General features: G+C 42.3%; 2 protein-coding genes across 4 annotated transcripts in view; both read left to right on the forward strand.

Moving 5' to 3' along the window:
• The window catches only part of ELF1 (E74 like ETS transcription factor 1), a 90,277-nt gene extending 76,663 nt beyond the window's left edge, over positions 1-13,614 (forward strand). For 2 of the 3 annotated variants that reach the window (XM_080916807.1, XM_080916808.1), the window contains exons 4-9: positions 989-1,096; positions 2,290-2,454; positions 4,605-4,688; positions 5,675-5,867; positions 7,669-8,118; positions 11,902-13,614. In XM_080916807.1, coding sequence (XP_080772933.1) covers positions 989-1,096; positions 2,290-2,454; positions 4,605-4,688; positions 5,675-5,867; positions 7,669-8,118; positions 11,902-12,496 — 1,595 coding nt within the window. In that variant the 3' untranslated portion in view covers positions 12,497-13,614. The remainder of the gene's footprint in view (positions 1-988; positions 1,097-2,289; positions 2,455-4,604; positions 4,689-5,674; positions 5,868-7,668; positions 8,119-11,901) is intronic. The other variant, XM_080916809.1, reaches the window with a different exon arrangement.
• Positions 13,615-19,669: 6,055 nt separating this feature from the next.
• SUGT1 (SGT1 homolog, MIS12 kinetochore complex assembly cochaperone) overlaps positions 19,670-24,572 on the forward strand; it is a 40,685-nt gene continuing 35,782 nt past the window's right edge. The window contains exons 1-2 of the mRNA XM_080917032.1: positions 19,670-19,835; positions 19,916-19,973. Coding sequence (XP_080773158.1) covers positions 19,798-19,835; positions 19,916-19,973 — 96 coding nt within the window. The 5' untranslated portion in view covers positions 19,670-19,797. The remainder of the gene's footprint in view (positions 19,836-19,915; positions 19,974-24,572) is intronic.

Genomic DNA, 24,572 nt, shown 5'->3' on the forward strand with positions numbered 1-24,572 from the left:
ATATACAAACACACACACACACAAGATGATAATAATTTTACTCCATCTCCCAATTAAAAAAAGGCAATTAGCTAGTAGCTGACACCTGGGTTCCCAGCACTTGGGAAGGTGAGGCTAGGGTATCTCTGCAAGTGTGAGGCTAGCCCAAGCTACAGTGCATGTTTTACTTTCCTTCTTTAATGATGTAATAAGCACCATGTCCCAAAACAGCTTGGGGAAGAAAGTGTTTATTTGGCTTTACACCTTTGAGGGAAGCAAGGGCAGGAACACAGACAGAACCTAGAGGCAGGGACAGAGGCCATGGAGCAATGGCGCTTTCTAGCTTGCTCTTTGTGGCTTGCTCAGCCTGTCCCCCCACCTCTTTTCCTTTTAAATTTATTTTTTATTTCATGGGCACAAATATGTTGTCTCTATATAATGTGAGAGTTTATCATATGCCTGCAGGTGCTTGAGGAGACCAGAAGATGGTGTTGGCCTCCTGGAGCTTAAGTCACAGGTGGCTATGTCCCACCGTGCAGTGCTGGGAAACAAATCCCAGGATTCCTCAAGAACAGCAAATACCCTGACTGCTAGGCTCAACTCTAGACTCCCACCTGCACCTGCTTTCTTAGACAGCCTCGAATTGTACCTACTCAAAGGGTGCCACACACAGTGGGTTGGGCACTCCTGAATCGGTACAGGCCAGTCTGAAAGGAACATTTGTTTTCCCAGATGACTCAAGTTTTTTCAGGTTGACAAAAAAACAAAAAAAGCAAAACAAATAAAACAAACATACAACAAAAAATCCTTCCCCCAAGCTACCATAATGTGAAACCTATACATCCACATTAGATTTATTATTATGGCATATGTTCTTACAGTTTATATGCATACAGGCTCAATAATAAATGGTATGTCTTGGCTCAGGAGATAAAGCTCATGGCTGAGTTTCAGAGAGAGAGGCACACACTGTTTGAGAGTAGCTAATACTATTCTTTCTCTGTTGCAGTTGAGGCTTCTTGTCACAATGGCGATGAGACAATTGAGACCATTGAGGCTGCCGAGGCACTCCTCAATATGGATTCTCCTGGCCCCATACTGGATGAAAAACGAATCCGTGAGTGCCAATGGTCGCTCATGCCTGCGTCCATTGCAGAGTTGTCCTTGCCATCCCCATTAGAGAGTAGATGTCAGGAGAACAGAAGAGGCTGTTTTTCTTTTGTGGGTCCCAAGCACATTGTAAAGGACAAATTCTAGTTGTGGTATCTTTGTTAAAAGTTGTTTGACTGATTTAAAATTTGGTGAACATTTTAGAATAAAAAGTAATGTTCCTTTATGAAATAGTAGGTTATGCAAAATTTTGTCTCTTTCCCCCCAACATAATATTTTTATGAATTATTTTGGAATTTCATATACTACATCCCCATCATACTTGCAAACTCTTGCCTCTTCACCTGTTTATTTTAAAAACTTTATTTTTAAAACCTTATCTGCATCAGTGTTTGCCTGCAAACATACATGTGCACATGCTTGTGTGTCATATCAGTAGAGTCAGGGAGGGTGTTTAATATCCCAGAACTGGAGCTAGAGGGTTGTGTGACACAATGTGGGCACTGGTAACTGGACCCCAGTCTTCTGGAAGAACACCAAGGGTTCTTAACTGCCGAGCCAACTTTCCAGCCCCTCATGGGTTTTCCACTGGACCAGTAAAATATAGTCACCTCTACAGACAATGGTATTGAATAGGCAAAAACCTAGTGACAGATTCCTGTTTGTTGTATAAAATTCACTGCCAGGTTAGTAAGCTCTCTTTAAATCTGTTTCTTCTTTGGGCCTATGACGAGGGAGAACTGAAACGTGAAGGCATAGTTACTAAGAATGTGCTGCATGTTTGATGTGCACAGCGGTGTGTGGGCGATGGCGTGATAGAGCAGAGCATCTATCCCCTCTCCTCAGTCTCACTGTAGTTCTGCGGGATGCCATGGCCAGTGCAGAATGACGTGGGAAGGTAGGCTTGGCTTGTGGGGACGCTGAGACGCGTGCCGTGGGGCCTGAGTTGCTTGTTTTACTTTTTCTCAGTAAGCTATAGGGAAATGTCCCTCTGATTCTCTCTTGTTGCTAGAGAATAAAGCATTTCTATAGAGGTCTACTGCAGAGAGCTAGGAACAGAAGCAGACATGGATGGGGGATACCACCGATGGCGGTAGGAAGGAAAGCACGGGCTGCTTTTGTATCCCTGAGAGTTCGTATAAAAAGACATGATTTTGTTTATAATACACAACTGATTATATTTTATTTCCTTTCCATTAGATAATAATATATTTAGCGCCTCTGAAGATGACATCGTTGCCCCAATCACCCATGTGTCTGTCACATTAGATGGGATTCCTGAAGTGATGGAAACTCAGCAAGTGCAAGAGACAAATGCAGATTCCCCAGGAGCCTCATCCCCAGAACAGCCTAAAAGAAAGAAAGGTGCGTGTCTAACTTGCTTCAGTGTTGATGTGGAGTCGAACGTACTTTTTATTAGAGATGCCTCTACCCCAGTGAAGATCCGTAAGAGCATGAGGATGCAAAACAAGTTGAGGCGTTTCTTCATATTAGTCGTTAAAAAATTCTAGGCACTTAAAATAGTTGATTTATCTGACAGTTGGAGATTTTCCAACTCTTTGTCTTTTATTGTGTGTGTGTGTGTGTGTGTGTGTGTGTGCGCGCGCGTGCATGTATGAATGCATGCATGCATGTATGTATGTATGAATGTATGTATGTATGTAAGTATATATGTATGTATGTATGTATATGTGCATGAGTAGATAAATAAAGGCTAGAGGAGAATACTTTGCAGAGTTTGTTCTTTTCTTTACAACGTGTGACCACGGGCTCCAATTCAGGTTATCTAGCTTAGTGGCAAATGAGCCAACTTGCCAGCCCAGATTTTCCAATTATTGAAGCCTCAAGTTTTTAATCTAAATTCTTTATCCAACATCTTCATCCTTCTCTCAACCAAATAAAACAAAACCCCTTGTGGTAAGGGTAGGGTCACTTTTGTTTTGAGGGCATAGTTTGAGGTCTTCCTTTTCTTTCATTATCCTTTTAATTTTGTGTGTGCACATACATTATGGATGCCCACAGAAGCCAGAGGCATCGCATGGGTCCTCGATCTCTGTGAGAACAGCAAATGTTCTTACTAACATCCGGGTCATCTTCCCAGCCTGTTTATCTGTGCTGAGAAATGCTCTCAAGTATCCAGGACTGGCTTTGAATTCCCGGTGTAGCCAAATGTCCCAGGAGAGCATCACCACTGCTCATACCCTAGGGCATAGTTTAAAAACCTCCAGTCCCATGGCCAGGTGCATATGCAGCAGAGAATAGCATTGTCGCTGGCATCAGTGGGAAGAGAGGCATTTGGTCCATTGAAGACTCATTTTCTCAGTGTAAGGGAATGTCGGTGTGCTGAGGTGGGAGGGGCTGCTTGGGAGAGCGAGCACCTTCATGGAGGCAAAAGGAGGGGAGGACGGATGGGAGGGGGAGGAAAGGGGATAACATTTAAAATGTAAATACAGAGAATATCCAATAAAAAGGGGGGGCAGGAAGACCACCCCAGTCTACCAAAGATTCCATAACCTGGATCCAGTAGGAGAAAACTGCAGAAAGCTGTAGTTCTGCAGGCTATTGAAGAAAAGGTGTTAAACTGTGTTGAAAGGAGAATCTTTAGCTTTCTACAAATTGAGAGTGTCTTGGTTAGTTTCAATTGTCAGCTTGACACAACCTAAAGCCATCTGAGGGGAAAGACTGGATTCAGGAATTTTCTAGCTCAGATTTGTCTAAGGGGAAACCAGTGGGTCTTGAGTGAGAATTGTTGTTGGAGGCAGAGCAGCCAACAATGGGCAGCACCATCCCTATGCAAAGCCTTTTAGGAGGTGTAAGAAAGCTAAGTAAACATGAACTAGAGCCAGCAAACCGTGTTCCTCCACAGTTCCTGCTTAACTTCCTGCCCTGAGTTCTTTCACAAGCAAGATACCATCTCACAAGAAATACCACGTCACCTCCAACCACTTCCTCAAAAAAATGGGCATACCTGATCATTTTGGCCTTGAATTTAAATCTGCCTTTGTCTCCACCTTCCAAGTGCAGGGATTATAGGTGTGTGCCACCGAACACAGCTTTGTGGCTAATTTTAAGCCCAAATTTTGTCTGTCATGAATATCAAAGATAGAACACTGGTGTGGTGTCAGAAAAGCACCAGTGCTAGGAATTTAACCTCATTTCCTTTTTTTGGTGAGCCAAAGGGTAATTTCCAGGTTCTTTAACCATCCTTACTCCCATCCTGATGTTCTAGGGACCAAACTCCTGGCTCGTGGATGTTTGTCCTGTTGAACAGGACTCTGTGTCTCTAGTCCTGAAGTATAATTTCATACATAAGTACTAATGACTTGTGATCTGACCTACTTAGTTTTAATTCTTACTGAAGCTATTTTTCTTTTAGATAGCATTTTGAAAGACTAGTTTGTGTGACTGAAAATAAAAGTTTGAAACTTGAAACTCAATAAACAACAAAATAGTGAAACTGCCCATTTCCTTTCAGTTTGAGGGCAAATATTTATACAGAGCTATTCTGATTTCAGGAAGAAAAACAAAACCACCACGGCCAGACTCCCCGGCTACTACACCAAACATATCTGTGAAAAAGAAAAGTAAAGACGGGAAGGGTGAGTCCTGAGGTTTCTTTATTGTACAGGCCTAGTGCCCTCTCCTCCCTCCTCTTATTCCCTGTAGCCCACCCTTGTTACTTTTAAGTGTGTGTGTGCACGTGCATGAATGTTTGTGTGGTGACACACGCATGCACCAAGTTGACTACCTTTGATATGTTAAAGCTATAGTCCAGATTGGTCTTGAACTTCCTTGTAGCTGAGGGTGATCTTGAACTGCTGATCTTTTTCTGCCTCCTAAGTGCTAGGATTAGAGACACCACACCACCGAACCCAGCTCATCACATCTCATTATAACCAGATAGAACACCCTGTTGCCCAGGGCTGACTAGATTCTGTCATCAGTTTCTGTTAAGTGACTGGTAACAAAGTAGCCAACAGAATCCATCTCAGTTCTTTTTATTTTTCTATCGAGATAATTCATTAATGCATTCAGCAAAGTTTTGCAGCAATTTAGCTAGTCTTTGTAGGTCCTTGCCGTGGTGTGTGGGAGCTCCAGAGTTCTTACAACTCTTGCTCTCATGGTTGGTCTGCAGGTGATGATACAAAGAGAACAAATGTTGAACCAGGAGGGGTCAATGACTGGACTGTAGAAAAATAAAAGTAATACAAAACTAAGTTTAAAATCACTCAAAGGGGGGGTTGGAACTATTGTTGGAAGGGACACACATATTCTCTCCCGTTTGATCTTTATGCTCTGCGACGGTTTTTAAAAACCAGACAGTTTGTGCTTAGGTCATCATGGGTCTGTCTAATTGAAAAGGTTGCTGTTCATGTATCACTTATGGGATTAGCAAGGTCTCTACTAGATCCTAAGAATTATGACCATATTCACCAATGCTGAGGGATTGCATTGGTTAATTGAATGATGTGATATTTCTGTGTGGATAAAGATGGGCCTTGTAAGACTTTTTGGTCTTGTGGTTTGTTTGCGTATTCTTTTAAAGGCAAATGTGTTCCTTCAAAATCAATTGATTTTGTTTCAGGAAACACAATTTACCTTTGGGAGTTTTTACTGGCTCTGCTTCAGGACAAAGCTACCTGTCCTAAGTACATCAAATGGACACAGCGGGAAAAGGGCATTTTTAAGCTGGTCGACTCTAAAGCCGTGTCCAGGTTGTGGGGGAAGCATAAAAACAAACCCGACATGAACTATGAGACCATGGGGAGAGCACTCAGGTATGTGGATGGTTCGTTCTGCTACGCACGTTATTTCCCAGGTACTGCCACACAGGAAACTTCTTAAAATATATAAAAAATATGATTGCATTCATGCTCTTTGTTTTTGTACTTGGCGGGGGGGGGGGTGAACCCGGGCTTTGTGTATGACAGACAAACACATCCCCAGCCTGTGACTTGATTGCATTTATGGAAGACCACAGAAAATACAGAAACCAGCATGCATGTGAAGCTAAATCTTACTCCAGTTGGGGAAAATACTTCTCTTCTACAAATAATTTTGCCAACAGCAGAATCTAGTCTGAAAGTCAGTAATCCAGATTCTGAAATTTTGAACAACAATAAGAGAGTTAAGAAGTTTGGGTTTAAGGGCATTTCCAAGTTTAAATGTTCAACTGGTAAGGTCTATGCATGTGTTTAAAATAATTCAAAAGTACCTCCGAAACCTTGGAACACTGTTGGTCCCAAGCATTTCAGAAATTAGAAACTCAATCTGTTTTACTTATAAAGAGATCAGAAAATGCGGATCTCAGAAGTCCATTTCTATAGCAGAATAATGAGTACCTCATATTGCTATCAGAGAAAAGAAATTTAGGCCCACTTTTGTTTTTCTGTGACTGTATTATTAATTATTCCAGATATGGGTTGTGTGAGAAAGACTTGAAATAGAAATGATTTGTCAGCCTTAAGTTAGAACTTCTCCCCATTTTCTTCTCTCTCCTTTCTCTCCTTTCTGAGATTGGATTACACTATGTATACCATGCTGGCCTTTAACTCTCAGTATCTTCTTCTTCTTCTTCTTCTACAGTTTCTTCTCCTCCTCTCATCTTCCTCCTCCTTCTGCAGAGTTGGAACTCAGGTTTTTTTAAAAATTTATTTTATGTATATGAATGTTTTGCTGGCACATATGTCTGTGCATTATGTGAGTACCCAGTGCCTACATAGGTCAGAGGTAGGCACCGGATCCCTTGAAATTAGAGTTTTAGACATTATGTGGGTGCTGAGTCACCTCTTCAGCCCTAAGGAGAGGTTTCCATGTGGGTTTCAGGACTGGCGTTTGAGGAGAGAGACACTGGGAAAGGCCATAGGTGTGTGTTTTCAAGAATCACTTAGTTTCTTGATTTTTATTAAAACCACTGACATCTGAATTACTACATGTTGCACAATTGAGTTAAATTTATTAACTATTATGAATTCATGCTATTAAGGAAAGGTTGTCTTGATGTTTTTAATAGATTTTATAATCTCAGCAAATTAGCAGCAGGGAACAGGGAGGGAGAAAAGCAAAGTTTCTATCAGTCTTCATATAAGATTCAGTTTTTAATAAGGACTTGTATGTGGCATATGTGGTATTTGTGTGGGCATGTCATAGATGCATGTGGTGGAGGTTAGATGTTTGTATCTTCCTTGATTGTTCTCCATGTTGTGGTTTGGTACCAGGTCTCTTACTGAACCTGGAGCTCACTGATTGAACTAGGCTGCTTGGTCAATGAACTGAAGAGATCTGCCGGTATCTCTCTTCAGGATGGGACAATAGATGTGTGACACTAGGCCCAGCCCTTGCCAGGGTGCTAGGTGTCTGGGCTCAGGATGTTAGGCAAGCAGGCTATGTCATCTTCTCTGCCTCATAAGAATTTAATCTGTGTATAAAAATTATATGTGTGTGTGTGTATATCCGCAAACAACAAATTTCCTCATTTAAAAAGTTCATCCCTAAAATTTTGATTAGGAAAAAATAATTTTGTTGAATGTCATTTTAATTTATATTTGATTTATTGATGAAATTGTCTGCTTTGACTAGGTACTATTACCAAAGAGGTATTCTTGCAAAGGTGGAAGGTCAGCGCTTGGTGTATCAGTTTAAAGAAATGCCAAAAGATCTTATATACATAGATGATGAGGATCCAAGTTCCAGCCTAGAGTCTTCCGATCAGTCCGTATCTTCAACCAGCACGTCAAGTCGGAATCAAGCAAACCGATCAAGAGTTTCCTCAAGTCCAGGAATAAAAGGAGGGGCCACTACAATCCTGAAACCAGGGAATCCTAAAGTTGCAAAACCCAAAGATCCCATGGAAGTTGGACAGCCTTCCGAAGTTTTGAGGACAGTGCAGCCCTCACAGGCTCCCTATCCTACCCAGCTCTTCCGGACTGTTCACGTAGTTCAGCCAGTACAAGCTGTCTCAGAAGGAGAAGCAGCCATAACCAGCACCATGCAGGAGGAAGCATCAAACTCTCCAGTTCAGAGTATTAGGTGAGGAGACAGTAACCAGAGCCCATGGCTGTGTGATGTCATTGCTTGTTCGTGGGTCAGGATTCGGAAGGCAGAGGCTTTGGTCCACAGACTGTTTCAGGAGCAAAATTATACCGGTTTTCTAATTCTATCAGTGGTGCCTTTTTGTTTAGTTTTAATTATGTGTATTCATATATGTGTCCATGTCAGGGTTTTGTGTAACTGACCTAGGATGCCTGTGAAGGGCTGATACACTAGATCCCTTGGAACTGGAGCTATAGACAGTTGTGAGTTGTTGGAGGTGAGTGTCCTCTACAAGAGTATGCATGCTCCTAACCACTGAGTCATCTTTCATAACTGAGACATTCAGGATGCACTGAATATGAAAAGTCCATATTATCACCTGGGAAAACTCTATTTAGAATCCTCGTGAAGCGTAGCGGGAGGGTCAGGGGTCAGGTTCTCTTCTTCAGGAGTTAATGTGCCACAGGTTAGAAAGTTCCCTAGTCTGGTTCAGTCAGATCAGACTTGAAAAGGTGTTAAATATCTGATAGACCAAGAAAAAGACCTTTAGATTGGTCTTCTGAAAAATTTAGTACTGTTCTCATTTGATTTTAGAATAAATCAAGAGATATTGGCCTAAAATTAAGTGTATACTTATAGATCTTGGGGTTTTTCTTAGTTTGAGTTACTATCTCTGTGAAGAAATACCATGACCCAAAGCAAGGTGGGGAGGAAAGGCTTTATGTAAACTTAGGTAAATCATCAGCGTTTCAATTTTTCCTCAAATTATAATGTGCACCCTTGGTTTTTAAAAGTTTTCATTTGCCTTTGACTTCATGTTAGTTCAAGGAGTAACAAAGAAAACCCCTGGTAAAGTGTTTTCTGAGCGTGGTCCCTGGTAAATGTGGAGTCCATTTTCTTTACTACTTATTCATGCACTAATAGTTTGTCTAAAGGGCTATAAAATTGCCTTCTAAAAATGCCCAAAGCTGTAGTTTTACCTCAAAGGCAAGTTAGTGGAGTAGGAAGAATGCCTGCCAAAGCTCCCAGCCCTCCAGCCTGGCCCGTTATTAAGTGTGCCAATCAATCAACTGTTAGGAATATTTCCTGTCCACAGCAAAGAGAGTACTTAACAATACAGGTGGTTGTGACAATTAACTGACACTTCTTAACTTGAAGGGAAAAAAATAACAGATACAATAGACTTGGATACAAGTGACAATTTAATTATAAAGAAAAAGTGTTTGGAACTTCCTGTGGCTGCAGGGACTTCATGGTGTCTTGTTCTTTAGTATCTCTTTTGATGTGGTATATTGTATCCCAGTCTGGCCTCGGCTGTCCTTGAGCTTAGGCCTTCCTACTACTTCCTCCTCTGTGTTTAGATTTCAGGAGTCTGCCACCATGCTCAGTTTTTGTTTGGTTTTGATATGTAGCTCAGGCAAGTACCCTTGAGTTGTGATTTCAAGCCTGCACTATTGTAATTTCCTTTTTTTTTTTTTTTTGCTCTAGAATTTGTTCAAATGAGACAGTATATTTATTTTGTAATTTGTATGTTTCCTGAGAGCACTCATCACGGAAAGGCTGTTTTCAAACCAATTGAACAAAAGTGTTGAAGACCTAGAGATAGCTCTAGTTAGCAATAGGCAGAATTTTCAAATATGCTGTGCCATATTGTGAAGAAGGTTAAAGACTGGGGATAACACACAATGAAGAATTTAAATATTCATAAGATAGGGTAATGGGTGCAAAGCACAAAACATCATATGTACATGTCTCTCAAGAAGATAAAAAAATGAAAATTAAATAGTATTCATCTTCAGCTGGCGTTATTCAGAACTTAGAGTGTATTGTAATGGTTAGGCACATAGGGTCTGAAGACCTTATCTGCTTACCTTAATGAGGTGTCAAACTTTGCAACAAAGCATTTACATGTAAAATGAGGATTATAGCATTTACAAGGTAGAGAGATCATGTATACTTATAGAATTCTGTGACAAATGCTACTTTATCTATAGATTTATGGAAACACTTAGTATAGGAAGGTATTTTAAAAAGTGGTATCTGCCTGGTAAGGTGGTGCTGCTGATGCTCTTATCTGCATCAGATGTGTCCAGAAACACACACACACACACACACACACACACACACACACACACACACACCTCTCTGTAACTGGTTTCCCCAGTCTCAGTCAGATGGGAAGCACAGGAATGCACTGTGTATTTGGAAATGCCTGGTCCCTGAGGATGTTTTCCGTTCACTGTCTGTCTAATGCTACCACATTGGTTATGAGTCCTCCTACCTCTTACTAAATCTTTATTACTTAACGCTTGCTCTCTTCTAGCTCCACCTTTCTAGAAAGCTGTTAAAGCTGGGCATGCTGGTATATGCCTGTAACCTCAGCATTCAGGAGGATCACTGTAAGTTTGAAGCCAGTGTGGTCAGTATAGCAGGTTCTAGGCCAGCCAGAGCTACACATCAAGACCCTGTCTCCAAAATTAAGAAAAAAGAAAGAGAAGAAAAAGAAGCCTATAATAGTCTCCCATGGACTGATGTTCCAATGCTGCCCTGGGTGGCGATCTAATGGAGATTTAGCATCCCACACAATGCGCTGGCCCGTGCCTTCTCGTCTTTCCAAGTTGCACTTGGTCTTTGTTCTGTCTTCTCATCCGGCTTACATGTCCCCTCGCATGTGACAGGTCACCTATAACTACTAACAATAAAATTTTGGTTTAGTAATTTGCTAGTTGAGATTAATTTAGCACTAAGCCATTTTAAGTACAACTTTCACAAAATATCTTCACCGAATTCAGAAAGAACAGTTGAACTCAAGATACAGAGTTTCCAACTGATTTAATAACAGTAACCACAACTACAAACTTCAAGCTGTGTGCAGTGGTGTGCCCTATAATCTAGCATTTAGGAGGCAGGGCCTGGTGATAAGGACTAGCCCAGGCTATGAGACTTATGTCTCAAACCAACAAACGACACTATAAACTTCACAAGTGTGAACTTTTAAAATCATTGAGTCATCATTTATAAACTTTTATTTAATAATGAGATTGGCTCATTATTCCAGTCCATAAATTGGGCTTTACATTAAATGTTTACGTCAAATGAATAGTTTTCTGCCGGGCAGGCAGTGCGTGGCTGTAACCCTGTCTGCTGGTGGATGGAGTCAGGGGTAGCCTGGGCAACATAGAAAGAAGCTGTATCGGAAAATTACTGTGAAAATTACTTTGGCATTTAAAATTGCTAAAATATATGTGTATTTTATTTTGCCAACTTGGAGGAGTTTTAGTCGATCTGAAATCCTAGTTAGTCCTTTTAAAAATAGATAATCCTGTTAAGATAGGATTTTTAAAAGTGAATCAAGCATTTTTTTCCTCATATGTTAAAGTTCAAAATAATTATGTGACGTTAGCTATTTACTGAGTCAACGGATCTGCTCTTAAATCCGTACTTTGCTTCAGTGTGGCTCATTCATAAACGCCTTGCTTAGTTAGTGTCTCCATACCTCACTGTCTTGTCCTAATGTGGCGGCATTTCCAGATTGTTCATCTGAGACATGAGCTTTATGTGTGGCCCTGGCTGGCCTCAGACTGCCTCTGCCTGCTGAGTGTGCCGATTAAAGGTGTGTGCTGGTACCACGTATGATGTTTAAAACAAGGTGTGGCATGATGTTAATTATGCTGTGGTAAGAATTGGGGAAGTACTTTTAAGGATAACTCGTCAAGTATTAATGCTTTAAAAGATGTTCTGTTTGCTAACAGTCTTACTTCTATTTGTTGACCTCCATAGGACTCTACAAGCTTCAACCCAGGTTCCAGTAGTCGTGTCTCCTGGCAACCAACAGTTACATACAGTAACACTCCAGACAGTGCCACTCACAACGGTTATAACCAGCACAGACCCCTCCTCAGGTGCAGCGTCTCAGAAATTTATTTTGCAAGCCATCCCGTCATCACAGCCCATGACAGTACTGAAAGAAAATGTCCTGCTGCAGTCACAGAAGCCAGGCTCTCCTCCTTCCATTGTCCTCAGCCCCACCCAAGTGCAGCAGGTCCTCTCGAGCAATGTTCAGTCCATTTGCAATGGAGCTGTCAGCGTGGCTTCGTCCCCGTCCTTCAGTGCTGCTGCACCTGTGGTGACGTTTTCTCGGAGCTCACAGCTGGTTGCACACCCACCTGGCACTGTGATCACTTCTGTTATCAAAGCTCAGGAAACAAAAACTCTTAAACAAGAGGCAGGGAAAAAGGCTGAAGATCATTTGAATGAAGACCCTGAGAAAACAGAACAGCCCCAGCCTTATGTGATGGTGGTATCCAGTTCAAACGGGTTTTCCTCTCAGGTAGCCATCAAACAGAGTGAACTGCTTGAGCCTAACTCTTTTTAATGAATACACCAAAGGAATTATGGGTGGTTATTTTGAACTCATTTTTTGGTTGTCTGACCATAAGGTGATTCTTTTTCTAAGATAAATCCACAGAAGTTCTTAATTTTATAATTGTTAAAAACAGTTACCTATGACTTTGCTAGATAAGGAGGAAAAACCAAGTATGTCTCTTATCTAAATGTTTCAGAGCTGAGTTGTGAAGGAACAGGAATTTTATACGATGAAGAAATTTTTGAGATTTTTTTTCAGTTACTATAAGTATTTTTAAAGTTTCTCTTCTAGCTTGACACTGCATAAGCTTCCTGAGTTGTTCAAAAATACTACTTAAATATAAGTCAAGAGGAATTTTATGTAGGAAATATTTTCATTCCATTTGTATAATTTAAGTCTTGACTCTTTCAGATGCAAGAAAATTATTTTATACTACTAAAATTGTTGTGATCTCACTTAGCTTGACTTTAGTTGGCTGGACTGTTTAATATACTATGAATTTGTAAAATAACATAAATTGAAATGTATATGCCTAATGTGTTGGCATATATATAATCCTAGCATGTGGGCGTGAACAAAGGGTGATCAGGAGTTCAGGGCCAGCCTTAGCTACACAGTGACTTTGAAGCCAGCCTGGACTACATGAAATCTTTGCAAAAAACCAAAACAAAACATTTTAAGTGTGCCTTTGATAATGTCTGAACCTGAGTTTAAGAAATGTGGTATTATAAAGGCAGTACTTGATGCTTCCACTAGCTAGGTGTGTGACCCTGGGCAGGCCATTATGAAGGGATGCATTGGACTAGACAAAGTTGTCTACAAGTTTCCTTATAAATTTTAATGATTTTATTATCTGAACTTTATTTGGAATATTACCAGATTATTTCCTTATGTAAATATAGGTAAAATACTGCTTTAAAATGTTTCCCTACAAAATACTATCAGTAGGGTCTGCCATACACTCTTCCTAAGTTCTTTGTTCATTACTCCTTAGACCACCATGTATCGTGGCTTGTCAGTAAGCTGAGGGATAGATGACAGATTGTCATTCTAAGAGTCAGGGCTCCGAGGGCCAGCGAAGCAGCTGGAGGCCTGAGCTAGCATAGCTGAGTCGGTTATTATTATAAAGGCATAATTGTTTTTTATTTGAATCAATTTTTACTGTGGGTGGAGGGGGAGGGAAGTTGCATACAAAGATATCATGTATCCAAGTTTCTAAAGTAGAGTTTTTAGATTATTTTTTGATGTAAATAATGTACATTTAATGCCACATGAAATTGTTTTCTGCAAATTCTCTAGTATAGAAAGTTTTGTAGAAGAAAATTATTGTGTTTAGAGGTCTAATATTATATGTTTTCATATTATAAAATGAATTTGTATTTAAACAAAAATTTAAACTTTGGAATCCTCTAAACATTTTTGTATCTTTAATTGTTATTAAATCATGTAAAAGTTCTCAATATTTCTGTTTTCAAGCAAATGTTTCTTGTCTGTATTTCTTCTGCTTTTTGACACAAGGCTTCCCCTGACACTGTTCTGGAACTAGTGATTGTTCTGCCTCAGACTCTGGAGGAAGGGCACGTGCTACCAAGCATACACGGCCGGGTTCTTACACTGCATGTGTACATCCACGTGCGTGCCTGAGGGGGAACACAGTACAATGTTTGGAGTTGGTTTTTTTCTTCCACCGTGGGTTTCCAGGGTCAAGTTCAGACTTTCAGGCTTCCGTATATAGTCTTGTTACCCTCTGAGCATCACATAGCCCTGGTAAATATTGTTTAACACACACCCATTTTTTACACAGAATACAATCTCTGAAATGCATTTCTGTGTAAATGAGACTCTGTTGTAGAAAGACAAAGAGAAAATAAACTTGTGGTATAGAGGCTGTGGCTCTAAGTGAGCTTTTTAGATGTTTGAGTGCACATGCAGATGAGAGCCCAGCACTGGCTGTGGGTCCTCACCAGCACTGGGCCTGAGGTGTCCTACAGGCTGTAGGTCCTCACCAGCACTGTCCCTGAGGTATCCTACAGGCTGTGGGTCCTCACCAGCACTGTCCCTGAGGTGTCCTACAGGCTGTGGGTCCTCACCAGCACTGCCCCTGAGGTATCCTACAGGCTGTAGGTCCTCACCAGCACTGTCCCTGAGGTGTCCTACAGGCTGTGGGTCCTCACCAGCACTGCCCCTGAGGTATCCTACAGGCTGTGGGTCCTCACCAGCACTGGGCCTGAGGTGTCCTACAGGCTGTGGGTCCTCACCAGCACTGGGCCTGAGGTGTCCTACAGGCTGTGGGTCTTAACCAGCACTGGGCCTGAGGTATCCTACAGGCTGTGGGTCCTCACCAGCACTGCCCCTGAGGTGTCCTACAGGCTGTGGGTCCTCACCAGCACTGGGCCTGAGGTGTCCTACAGGCTGTGGGTCCTCACCAGCACTGTCCCTGAGGTATCCTACAGGCTGTGGGTCCTCACCAGCACTGTCCCTGAGGTGTCCTACAGGCTGTGGGTCCTCACCAGCACTGCCCCTGAGGTATCCTACAGGCTGTAGGTCCTCACCAGCACTGTCCCTGAGGTGTCCTACAGGCTGTGGGTCCTCACCAGCACTGCCCCTGAGGTATCCTACAGGCTGTGGGTCCTCAACAGCACTGGGCCTGAGGTGTCCTACAGGCTGTGGGTCCTCACCAGCACTGGGCCTGAGGTGTCCTACAGGCTGTGGGTCTTAACCAGCACTGGGCCTGAGGTATCCTACAGGCTGTGGGTCCTCACCAGCACTGCCCCTGAGGTGTCCTACAGGCTGTGGGTCCTCACCAGCACTGGGCCTGAGGTGTCCTACAGGCTGTGGGTCCTCACCAGCACTGCCCCTGAGGTGTCCTACAGGCTGTGGGTCTTAACCAGCACTGCCCCTGAGGTATCCTACGCCACAGGCTGTGGGTCCTCACCAGTACTGGACCTGAGGTATCCTACGCCCTGGGCTACTGCCTCTAGCACTTCAGGTCATGGGGCTTACATAGTGGTTATTTTCACTGAGCCATCTCCCCAGCCCTATAACAGGTTTTCTTATTAATTGTTCAACACAGAAAAAGAAAAATTCAAGAAAACAAAAATCTCTATAATGTGGTAAAATTAGCAATTTTTCAGATATTTGTACCCATTTGTGTGTACCTATACGTGTGTGTGTGTGTGTGTGTGTGTGTGTGTGTGTGTGTTTGTGTGTGTTGACACAGGGTCTCACTCACTGTGTACCTCTGGGTGACTTTGAATTCAGAGGATCCACTTTTGCCTCCCAAGTGTTGCAATTTAAGGCAGGTGTCAGGACTGATACATGAACTTTAAAGACACACTAAGTGTGTCTTGAGGTTCTACTGCTGTGAAGAGACACCATGATAATGGTAACTCTTAAAAAAAAATATTTTGGGAGGGGAAGTGGGGGATACAATTGTGGGAAAGGGATCACATCTGAAATGTAAATGTAGAGAATATCCAATAAAAAGTAGTGTGGATAAAGAGTACATACTGTGTGATACACAGCAGCTTCCACTGCAAGATGTTGCTTTGTTTTTGGCTTTGTTTTTTTATTTAGGGGGAGGTTGCAAGGGCAAAGGGCTGATACGGAGGAATGAATGAAACTAGGATGCATGTTGTGAAATTCACAAAGAATCAATAAAAACCTTAAAAAATATTCTAATAGAACTAAAAAGAAAAATTCAGCTACATATGAAGATAGAAAAAAATGTTCTCATAAAAAATCCATTTAAATGGGAGTTACTCACACTGTTGGAGGGTTAGTCTATTATCCTTACAGTAGAGTGTATGGCAACATACAGGCAGACATGGTAGCTGAGAGTTCTACATCTAGATTGGAAAGCAGCAGGAAGGGATACTGGCTCTTAAAATTTCAAAACCTATCCCCACAGACATACTTCCTCCAACAAGTCCTCACCTCCCGGTCCTAATTTTGTTTTTCAAATAGTGCCACTCCCTAGTGACCAAGCATTCAAATCTATGAGACTATGGAGCCATTCTTATTCAAACCACTACTTGTTTGTCTGCATGTATGTGTATATGTGTATGTATGTGTGTATGTATATATGTATTGCCTGGTTTTGTGTCAACTTGACACAAGCTAGAGTCATCACAGAGAAAGAAGCTTCTGTTGAGGAAATGCCTTCATGAGATCCAGCAGTAGGACATTTTCTAAATTCATGATCAATGAGGGAGGGCCCAGCCCACTGTGGGTGGTGTCACACCTGGGCAGGTGGTCCTGGGTTCTATAAGGTGGCAGGATGTGCAAGGAATGGGAGCAAGCTAGTAAGCAGTACCTTTCTATAGCCTCTGCATCAGCTCCTGCCTTCAGGTTCCTGTCCTGAGTGCCTGTCCTGACCTCCTTCAGTGAAGAACAGCAATGTGGAAGTAAAAGAAACCCTTTCCCCCTCAACTTGCTTTCTGGTCACAATGTTTTGTCACAGCAGTATAAACCCTCATGAGCCACATTTGTGAAGTGCCTAAGGAAGCCTGGAGGTGTTGGATACCCTGAGACTAGACTTACAGATGTGCATGAGCTGCCATGTGGGTGTGGGAATCAAGCCTCTGACTCCCTGGAAGAACAGTTAGTGCTCTTAATCTCTGAGCCATCTCTCCAGCCTATTTATAAAAATTTATAGATATATAATATTAATATTCTATAAACAACTTGCAGAAAACTTTTTTTCCCCAAGAAGGGGTCTCAATGTATAGTTCTCTGACTTTGAATCATTACATAACTCAAGCTTATCTTGCAGTTTTGACAACTCCTGCCCCAGACTAACAAAGATTAAAAGTGTGTCTCACAAAGCCCAGCTAAACTAAATCTGGTTATTGTGTGTGTGAGACACACAAACACATACACAGAGGGAGAAGGGGTCAGAGAACATCTTTGTGGAGTTGGTTCTTTCTCTCTTTCTACCTTTACTTAAGTCCTGGGGAGCAAAGTCAGTTCTTCAGGTGTAACAAATACATTTACCTGCTGGGCCGGCTCACCAGACAGTAAACCAAATCTTTTAAGTTAGGTCAGTAGAGTTTTTCACTGACTGGGAAGATAACAATTCATTTGTGCCACTGTAACAAAAATACTTAAGACTGTGTCTTTTCTTAGGCACAGAAAGTTTACAGTTTTAGAATCCAGAAAATTCTAAATGAATGTGCTGGTAAGCCAAGCAATTCTGTTTCCAAGAAGGTGCCTTCGATTTTGAATAGGGCAATGAAATTGCCATTGAGTTTAAGAGGAAATTAAGATTTTTTTTTCAGTATGTGGGGTTGGGTTAGTTGGTATTGTGTGGAGGATAAAATAATGAACTTTTATTCCTTGTTACACTTTCAAAAACATTGTCAAAGTTGATGATAATAGACTTAAATGTGGAAAGTGAGAGATCTAAAAGAAACATTTCAGTAGCCTTTGAGTAGGCAGTCACATATGGCACAAAATTAGTGATTATAAATTTGAGCTGCATGAAACTTGTTTCAGATGATATCAAGAGATGCCGAGGTGTCTACAATAAATGTTTCCAAGAAGGAATTCACATCCAGCCATACAAAGAACTGCAAACAGAACAAAACATCTACTTTAAAGGCATTTATGCAGAAGACAATCCTCACCTTTACACATCTGTTCTTTTACAGTTTAGTGTCTGCTGGCTACACGGAAACGTAAAATAACCTTAAAAAGACCAAATTGAAACCGTCTACCCTCCCTTACAAATCTACTTAGCTTCAGTTTAATTCAGCTAATTCGATCTTCTCAACAATCACTCAAATCAGAAACCTGCACCTCTTTGAGTTTAGTGACCAACTGGCCCTGTTCTGCTTCAGGTGTCTCTCCTAACTACTTCTCCACTCCGACAGCTTGGTTCAGATTCCCTTCATTGACCTGTTATCTTCTACCAGCCATTCTTTTCTCCCCTTCAAATCGCCTATTTATAATATAGATGGGATGTACCTACAGGTTCCAATGTTACACTTGAGACTTGGTAGTATTCTAGACTTCTATTTCTTGATGACCCCACTGTACTTAGATCTTTGTAACTTCCGTTTCTCAATCTTGAATATAGGCTCGTTCTATGTTTTCAAATGCCCTCCTACCCTTACTTTTTACATCTGCAAGGGGAGAGTGGTAGGTGGGGGTTTTAACAAAAAATGAAAATACCCAGGATAGCTAGCAAGCACAATCAGGAGTTTGGCCAGTGTGGAAAATGCTAGAACAGTGGGGAAAACAAAAGTTGGGTCTTTTTAAGGTTAGAATTCAGAAAAGTGGGCGAGTTTAACAGTGGGGACATGTGCACAAATGCCTGAACTGTTGGGACTGTCATATTTCCAGACGGAGGTCTTATATACCATGTTTGAGGAAGGCTTTTAAATCCATTTGATGTGCAGTTTTAATGCAGCGGATATTTTAATTCTGTTACTTGCTCCGCTAAACTGTCACTCCTTCCTGTTGCCCTTTAACACTTAAATCTCAAAGCATTCGCAGGAAACTTGCCAATACGATGTTTAGCTCTATGGGCGGCGGGGATGGGGGGCTTACTGGCTACTTAGAACACAAGCAGCACTAAGGCCATTATTTAGTTTTAGGTCACTTTCGTCCACGCGGTGCCTGCAAAACAGGCTTTTCTTGGTCTGGAAAGCTGACTAGGAAGGAAGCTTGGGGTGTGGAGCGCTGGGATCTGGCAGGGCCTCCGGAAAACCCCATTCTCGATGCCGGTAACGTGACTTCCGGCGAATCAGCCGGTCGGGCTTCTCCACCGATAGTCGTGAGAACTGATGCGCCATTCCGGGCTCTGCTGCCGGAAAAGACCTGGCGGCCATGAATGACGTCACACACAACTTGGCCGCCAGCGGTAGCCATGATGAAGACCGGAAAAAAAAAAAACGGAGCTTAACGTGACACGCTTTAACGATGCGAGAACCTCCTCACCCCCCGACAGATTCCAGTATCTCACAGCGGGCTTTGAGACAACATTAGAAAGCCTGTAAGCCATGCGGGAGCCCACATAGCCCTGCGGCGAAGCGCAGGCCTCATGGCCACGCCCTCGGGGCGGGGCCCTTGCGTCACGGCTAGGGGCGGGGCCGGAGAGCGTTTCCTCCTCTTTCCCAGCCTGCCCTGCGCCTACCTGCCCACCCTTCGCCTCCTTTTCCGCGGCCGCATGCTGCGCGGCCGCTGATTGGCTAAGGAGGACGGAAGCTCTGTTGGGGTTTCTTTAGAAGTTTTCCCCTCCTGGGCGGCGGCGGAGCTGGTAACCAAGGTAGAAAACGCTCAGGCAGGAGCTTTGGCGACTCTTAGGGATGGCGGCAGCTGCAGCAGGACCTGCATCGTCCCAGCGGTGCGTGATTTTTCTTCGCCTTTGCTATTTGTCTTTCCTTGGTTAGAGAGCCCCTGCTGAAGTGGTTGTTTTCTTGGCAGGTTTTTCCAGAGCTTCTCAGATGCCTTGATCGACGGGGACCCCCAGGCAGCGTTAGAGGTGAGTGAGCTCATTTCTGCTTCTTTCACACTGGAGCTGTTGGATTCCTATTGACCCCGCCTCTTCCCAGCATTACCTTCGTGGGACCAGAGCTACAATTTTCAATGTCTCAGTCCCAGAATTAAGATCCTGAGATCCATTTCTTTGTCCCCTAGTAATCTCTTTTCCATAGTTCTTGCCCTAACTCTCCACAAGCTTCTGGTGGGGCATTTCTCTCCCATTTATTTCTAGGATACATAGTTGCTATCCGTGATTGCTCTTGTAATGGCATTTATGTTCAAGGAAAAGGCGAAAAATAAACCTCGAGGTATCAGTTTTTACTTTAACAGTTATGTTTGTCCTTGTATGTCAGGTAGTGTTAAGTGTCCTTGATTTAGTTTACTAAAAAACATTTTCCCTTCCGTGCCTGCAACTTTTCAGATGGCTCTGCTTGTTCTTTATACGGTTGTTTATAAGAACGTGATTTTTTTTTTTACCTAGACTGGCCTCAAACTTTGGATCCTGTGAGTGCTTGGGATGTACCAGTAAATAAACCTTGCCTACATTTTTAAGGAAGGGCCATTTCAGGTGACGTCTAGAACAAACTAGCTTTCTAATTGATGTTTCTTAGGAGCGCTGGCTGGACTCCAGAGAGTTATCAGCACGAATCAAGTATGGTGGTACAGGCCTGTAATCCTGGTACTCAGGCAGCGAATGCATGATGGTCAGAAATTCAAGGTCATCCTCAGCAACATAGTGATTTGAGGCTAGCCTTGGATATGTGAAACTGCCTCACACTACAGAGCTCAAAGAGTCACAGGAAAAAGCAAACATTTTTATATTCTAAGCTGTAGAGAAACCACTTTTCTTTCTTTTTTTTTTTTTTTTTTTTTTTTTAAAGATTTGTTTATTTCATGTATGTGAGTACATTGTCATTGTCAGACACACCAGAAGAGGGCATCAGATCTCATTACAGATGGTTGTGAGCCACCATGTGGTTGCTGGGAATTGAACTTAGGACCTCTGGAAGAACAGTCAGTGCTCTTAACCTCTGAGCCATCTCTCCAGCCCGAGAAACCACTTTTCTAGAGGCCAGAGACCTAGTATAACCACACTGTTGCTTGAATCTTACAAGCTCTGTTTTGAAGTCCTAGGCCCACAGAATGATCATCAGGTTTGGTAGCAAGATATTAGCGGGCTGGTGGTGGTGCACACCTTTAATCCCAGTACTTGGGAGGAAGAGGCAGGTGGATCTCTTGAGCTTGAGTCCCACCTGGTCTACCGTAAGAGTTCCAGGACAGCCAGAACTACTCGGAGAAACCCTGTCTCAAAGGAAACAAAACAAAAACCAAGGTGTTAGTGACTCTCATATTAGGGCTACAAAGGCAAATATTTTTTATATTTTCTGCCAAAGGGAAGAAAAACTACATGGAGAATGGGGTAAGGACTGAGAAAGGAGGAAATGAATAATTATTGAAAGCTTATTGAAATCTGGCACAGATCTAGGGCTGCCCCTGAAGCTCTAGGATGGTTTGCAGGTGCTGCATGTTCTAATGTATCCATGTAAATACTTTACAACCTCTGGCTTTCTGTGTGTGTGTGTGTGGGGGGGGAGGGGGATGGAGATTGATCTCCTGGGTTATAGGTAAAGCCATACCTGGGAGGAAGGGAGCCCGTGAACTGGGTAGGGAGTTGTGAGTAGGGACTGAGGAAGTGTGGAAGCTACCATTGACCTTGGCGTGCTGATAGGCCCACAGAAATAAGTTAATGGAAGAGCTATACATCCCTTTTGCCAGAGATAAGGAGAAAACTCTTAGCAAGTAGAGACTGTCCTCAAGCCCTTGAAAGAATGGCCTTTGTCTAAATGCTGGACTTGGGGAAAGGAATTCCTTGGGGGGACTTACCCTATTTCTGGTCCTGCCTTGTTTTACTGTATTAATGATACATTAGCCAGAATGACAGTTGGGTTATGCCACTTTCCTACTAGAACTTTCCATGACCCTCTCTCATGCTGAAGGCCTCACTTAGAATGGCCAGCAGGGTGCCAGGTGCCAGGGATATCTTGGAACTTTTTTTTTCTGTAGAGCTGCACTGTTTCCAGTGCTTCTACCTTCGCACCAAATATACTTGACCTATATCTCGTTTTACTTAGGGATGCCTGCTTCTTTAGATTTCACTGACTATTTAGATTTATATGACTCCTGCTGGGGGAAGTAGGTTTTTTTTTTTTTTTTTTTTTAAACTTTAAATCTTGATTCTTTACTGTTGTGCTTTCAGTGTAGCACTTGGGACTCAGGATGAGCAAGCTCTCCTGAATGGTTCTTGCAACACTTGTCATTAGCTACATTTTTACTCATCAGGGAGTTGAAGTACAGAGTAAAAAGGTTAACTTGCTCAAAACTAAGAAGCTTGGAAGCAACAGGGTTCTGGTTTCAAGGGATTAAGGTCACCTGGCAGGGAGAGGACCTGGGCTATATGATACACCAATTTGGAAGTGACTTTGTTGAGGGCAGAGCCTGAGATTGATAATCAGTGCTGACATTTTCCTCTGCAGCTGTGCTTAATCAAAAGATTGCTTCTGTGCTTAGACCCTAGCTTGGTGACTGTAGGGAAAAAGAAACCAGATTGATACACACACCCACTCACACACCCTCACACACACCCAGAGATTCTTTGAACCTTAATTAGCATTTTAAAGGGCTTAAATTTAAATATTTGAACTTTTACTAAGAGTGATAATTAAACAAAACATTTTGTTGGTGCTTTGCTGGGGTTTGAACCCAGGTTCTCATGCATGCTGAGTGCTATGCCTCCCCCTACAGCTTCAGCCTCAGAGTTGTATTTATTTACTGAGGCAGGGTTTTACATATCCTAAACTACCTTCTACTCATATGTAACTGAGGATGACTCTGAACTTCTGACCCTCATGCATTCTGGGATTAGAGGCCTGTGTCAAGGATCAAACTCAGGGTTTCATGTGTGCTAGGCAAGCCTTCTACCAAGTGAGTTACAGCCCCAGCCCATCTGAAGGCTTCATTTTAATGTCTCACCCCCCCCCCACGCCCCTTACTGTTCTGGTTAGTGGCATGCTTCTTACTGTGGTGTTTGCTCGCCTGATCTTTTTCTTCGTGGCAGTGGAATTGTGGCTGTTCAAGTGCTCTACCACAGAAGCCACAGAACTCATTTTCTGCAAGTACATTTTTGAATTTGTTTACAATATGTTTGGCTTAGGTCTGCACTAATTCATAGCCTTTTTCTGCTGTGATTCAAGTGTTGGCACCAAAGAAGAGGCTGGAAGGGTAGGCCAGAGGTGATGGATGATACCAGGGACAAGTCACATGAGAACTCACACTGTAGCTGAATGTTCATGACTTACAGGTTCAAGTCAGCTGGGCTCCTAGCACCGGGAAGAGAGAATGGATGTGAGGTCCCACTCCTGAGCACGAGACTGTTTGCAGTTTGTGTCTGTTGGCAAAGGGAAAATCAGTGTTCTCCAGTGAAGTCATTGTGTATATTAACTACACTCCAGGACAAACCCAGGAGTAATCAATCAGTTAACAAAAGTGAACTTCATGGTTTTGTTAATTTGTTTAGAGACCATGAAGTTAGATGGTTAGGGAGTTGGAACGGTCTGGGAGGAGTTGTGGGAAGGTTGAAAACACACCAAAGTATATGGAAAAAAAATTCTTAAGAGGAAGAGAGAAAAGGTTTTGTATCCAGTATGGAAGCACTTTGCCTACTTACTGAACCACATTCATTACAGAAAAAAAAAAAGTCGATATGAAAAACAGTTTTCCCTCAACCTGGAATCTGGTTATGTGTTATATAATGTTTCTAAAAATAATTTTTTGAATTTGATGATCTTGACAGTATAATCTGTAATAACTTTTTGGTCATAATATTCCCTCCCTCCCCCTCTCTCCCCCTCTCTCTCCCTCCCTCCCCTCCCTCCCCCTCCCTCCCTCCTTTCCTGGCTTTCTTGGAATTCTCTATATAGACCAGACTGGTCTCAAGCTCAGAGATCCCCTGCCCTACACTGGGATTAAAGGTGTATGTCATTATCTTATTTACTAATTTCAAAACGTTTTTTAAAATTAAATAGATTTACTTAACATAGAGATTTCAAAATACTAGAAAACATCAACACAGGTGGTGAGAGAGATGCTTGGAGTAAAATGATCTGGGGGTTGCTACTATTTTGTGTAAATTCTACTTCGGGGTTTTACAGACCTGTATTTGAATCTAGTCTCTTAATGATCCAACTACTTTGTGAATACTGTGACTACCTAGGGCAGCGAATGTTTATCTCTAATGCTAACTCTTAATCTGTTGTCTGTTTAGATTTTTATCTGGGTTTTGAGCAGAATGTTGTAATTTGTTTTGGTTTTCTGGAAATGATAGGGAAGGCTGGGTGTTTGTGCCTTCACTCCTTCTGTTGACCTCCATGAACAACAGAACTGAGATAGTTTTATATTTTGTTTGTTTGTTTGGTTTGGTTTTTCAAGATAGGGTTTCTCTGTCTAGCAGCCTTGGCTGTCCTGGAACTTATTTTGTAGGTCAGGTTTGCCTGCCTCTACCTCCCAGGTGCCGGGATTAAAGGCGTGCACCACCATCTAGCTA

The sequence above is a fragment of the Micromys minutus genome (genome assembly GCF_963924665.1).
Source record: "Micromys minutus genome assembly, chromosome: 5".
NCBI lineage: Eukaryota > Metazoa > Chordata > Mammalia > Rodentia > Muridae > Micromys > Micromys minutus.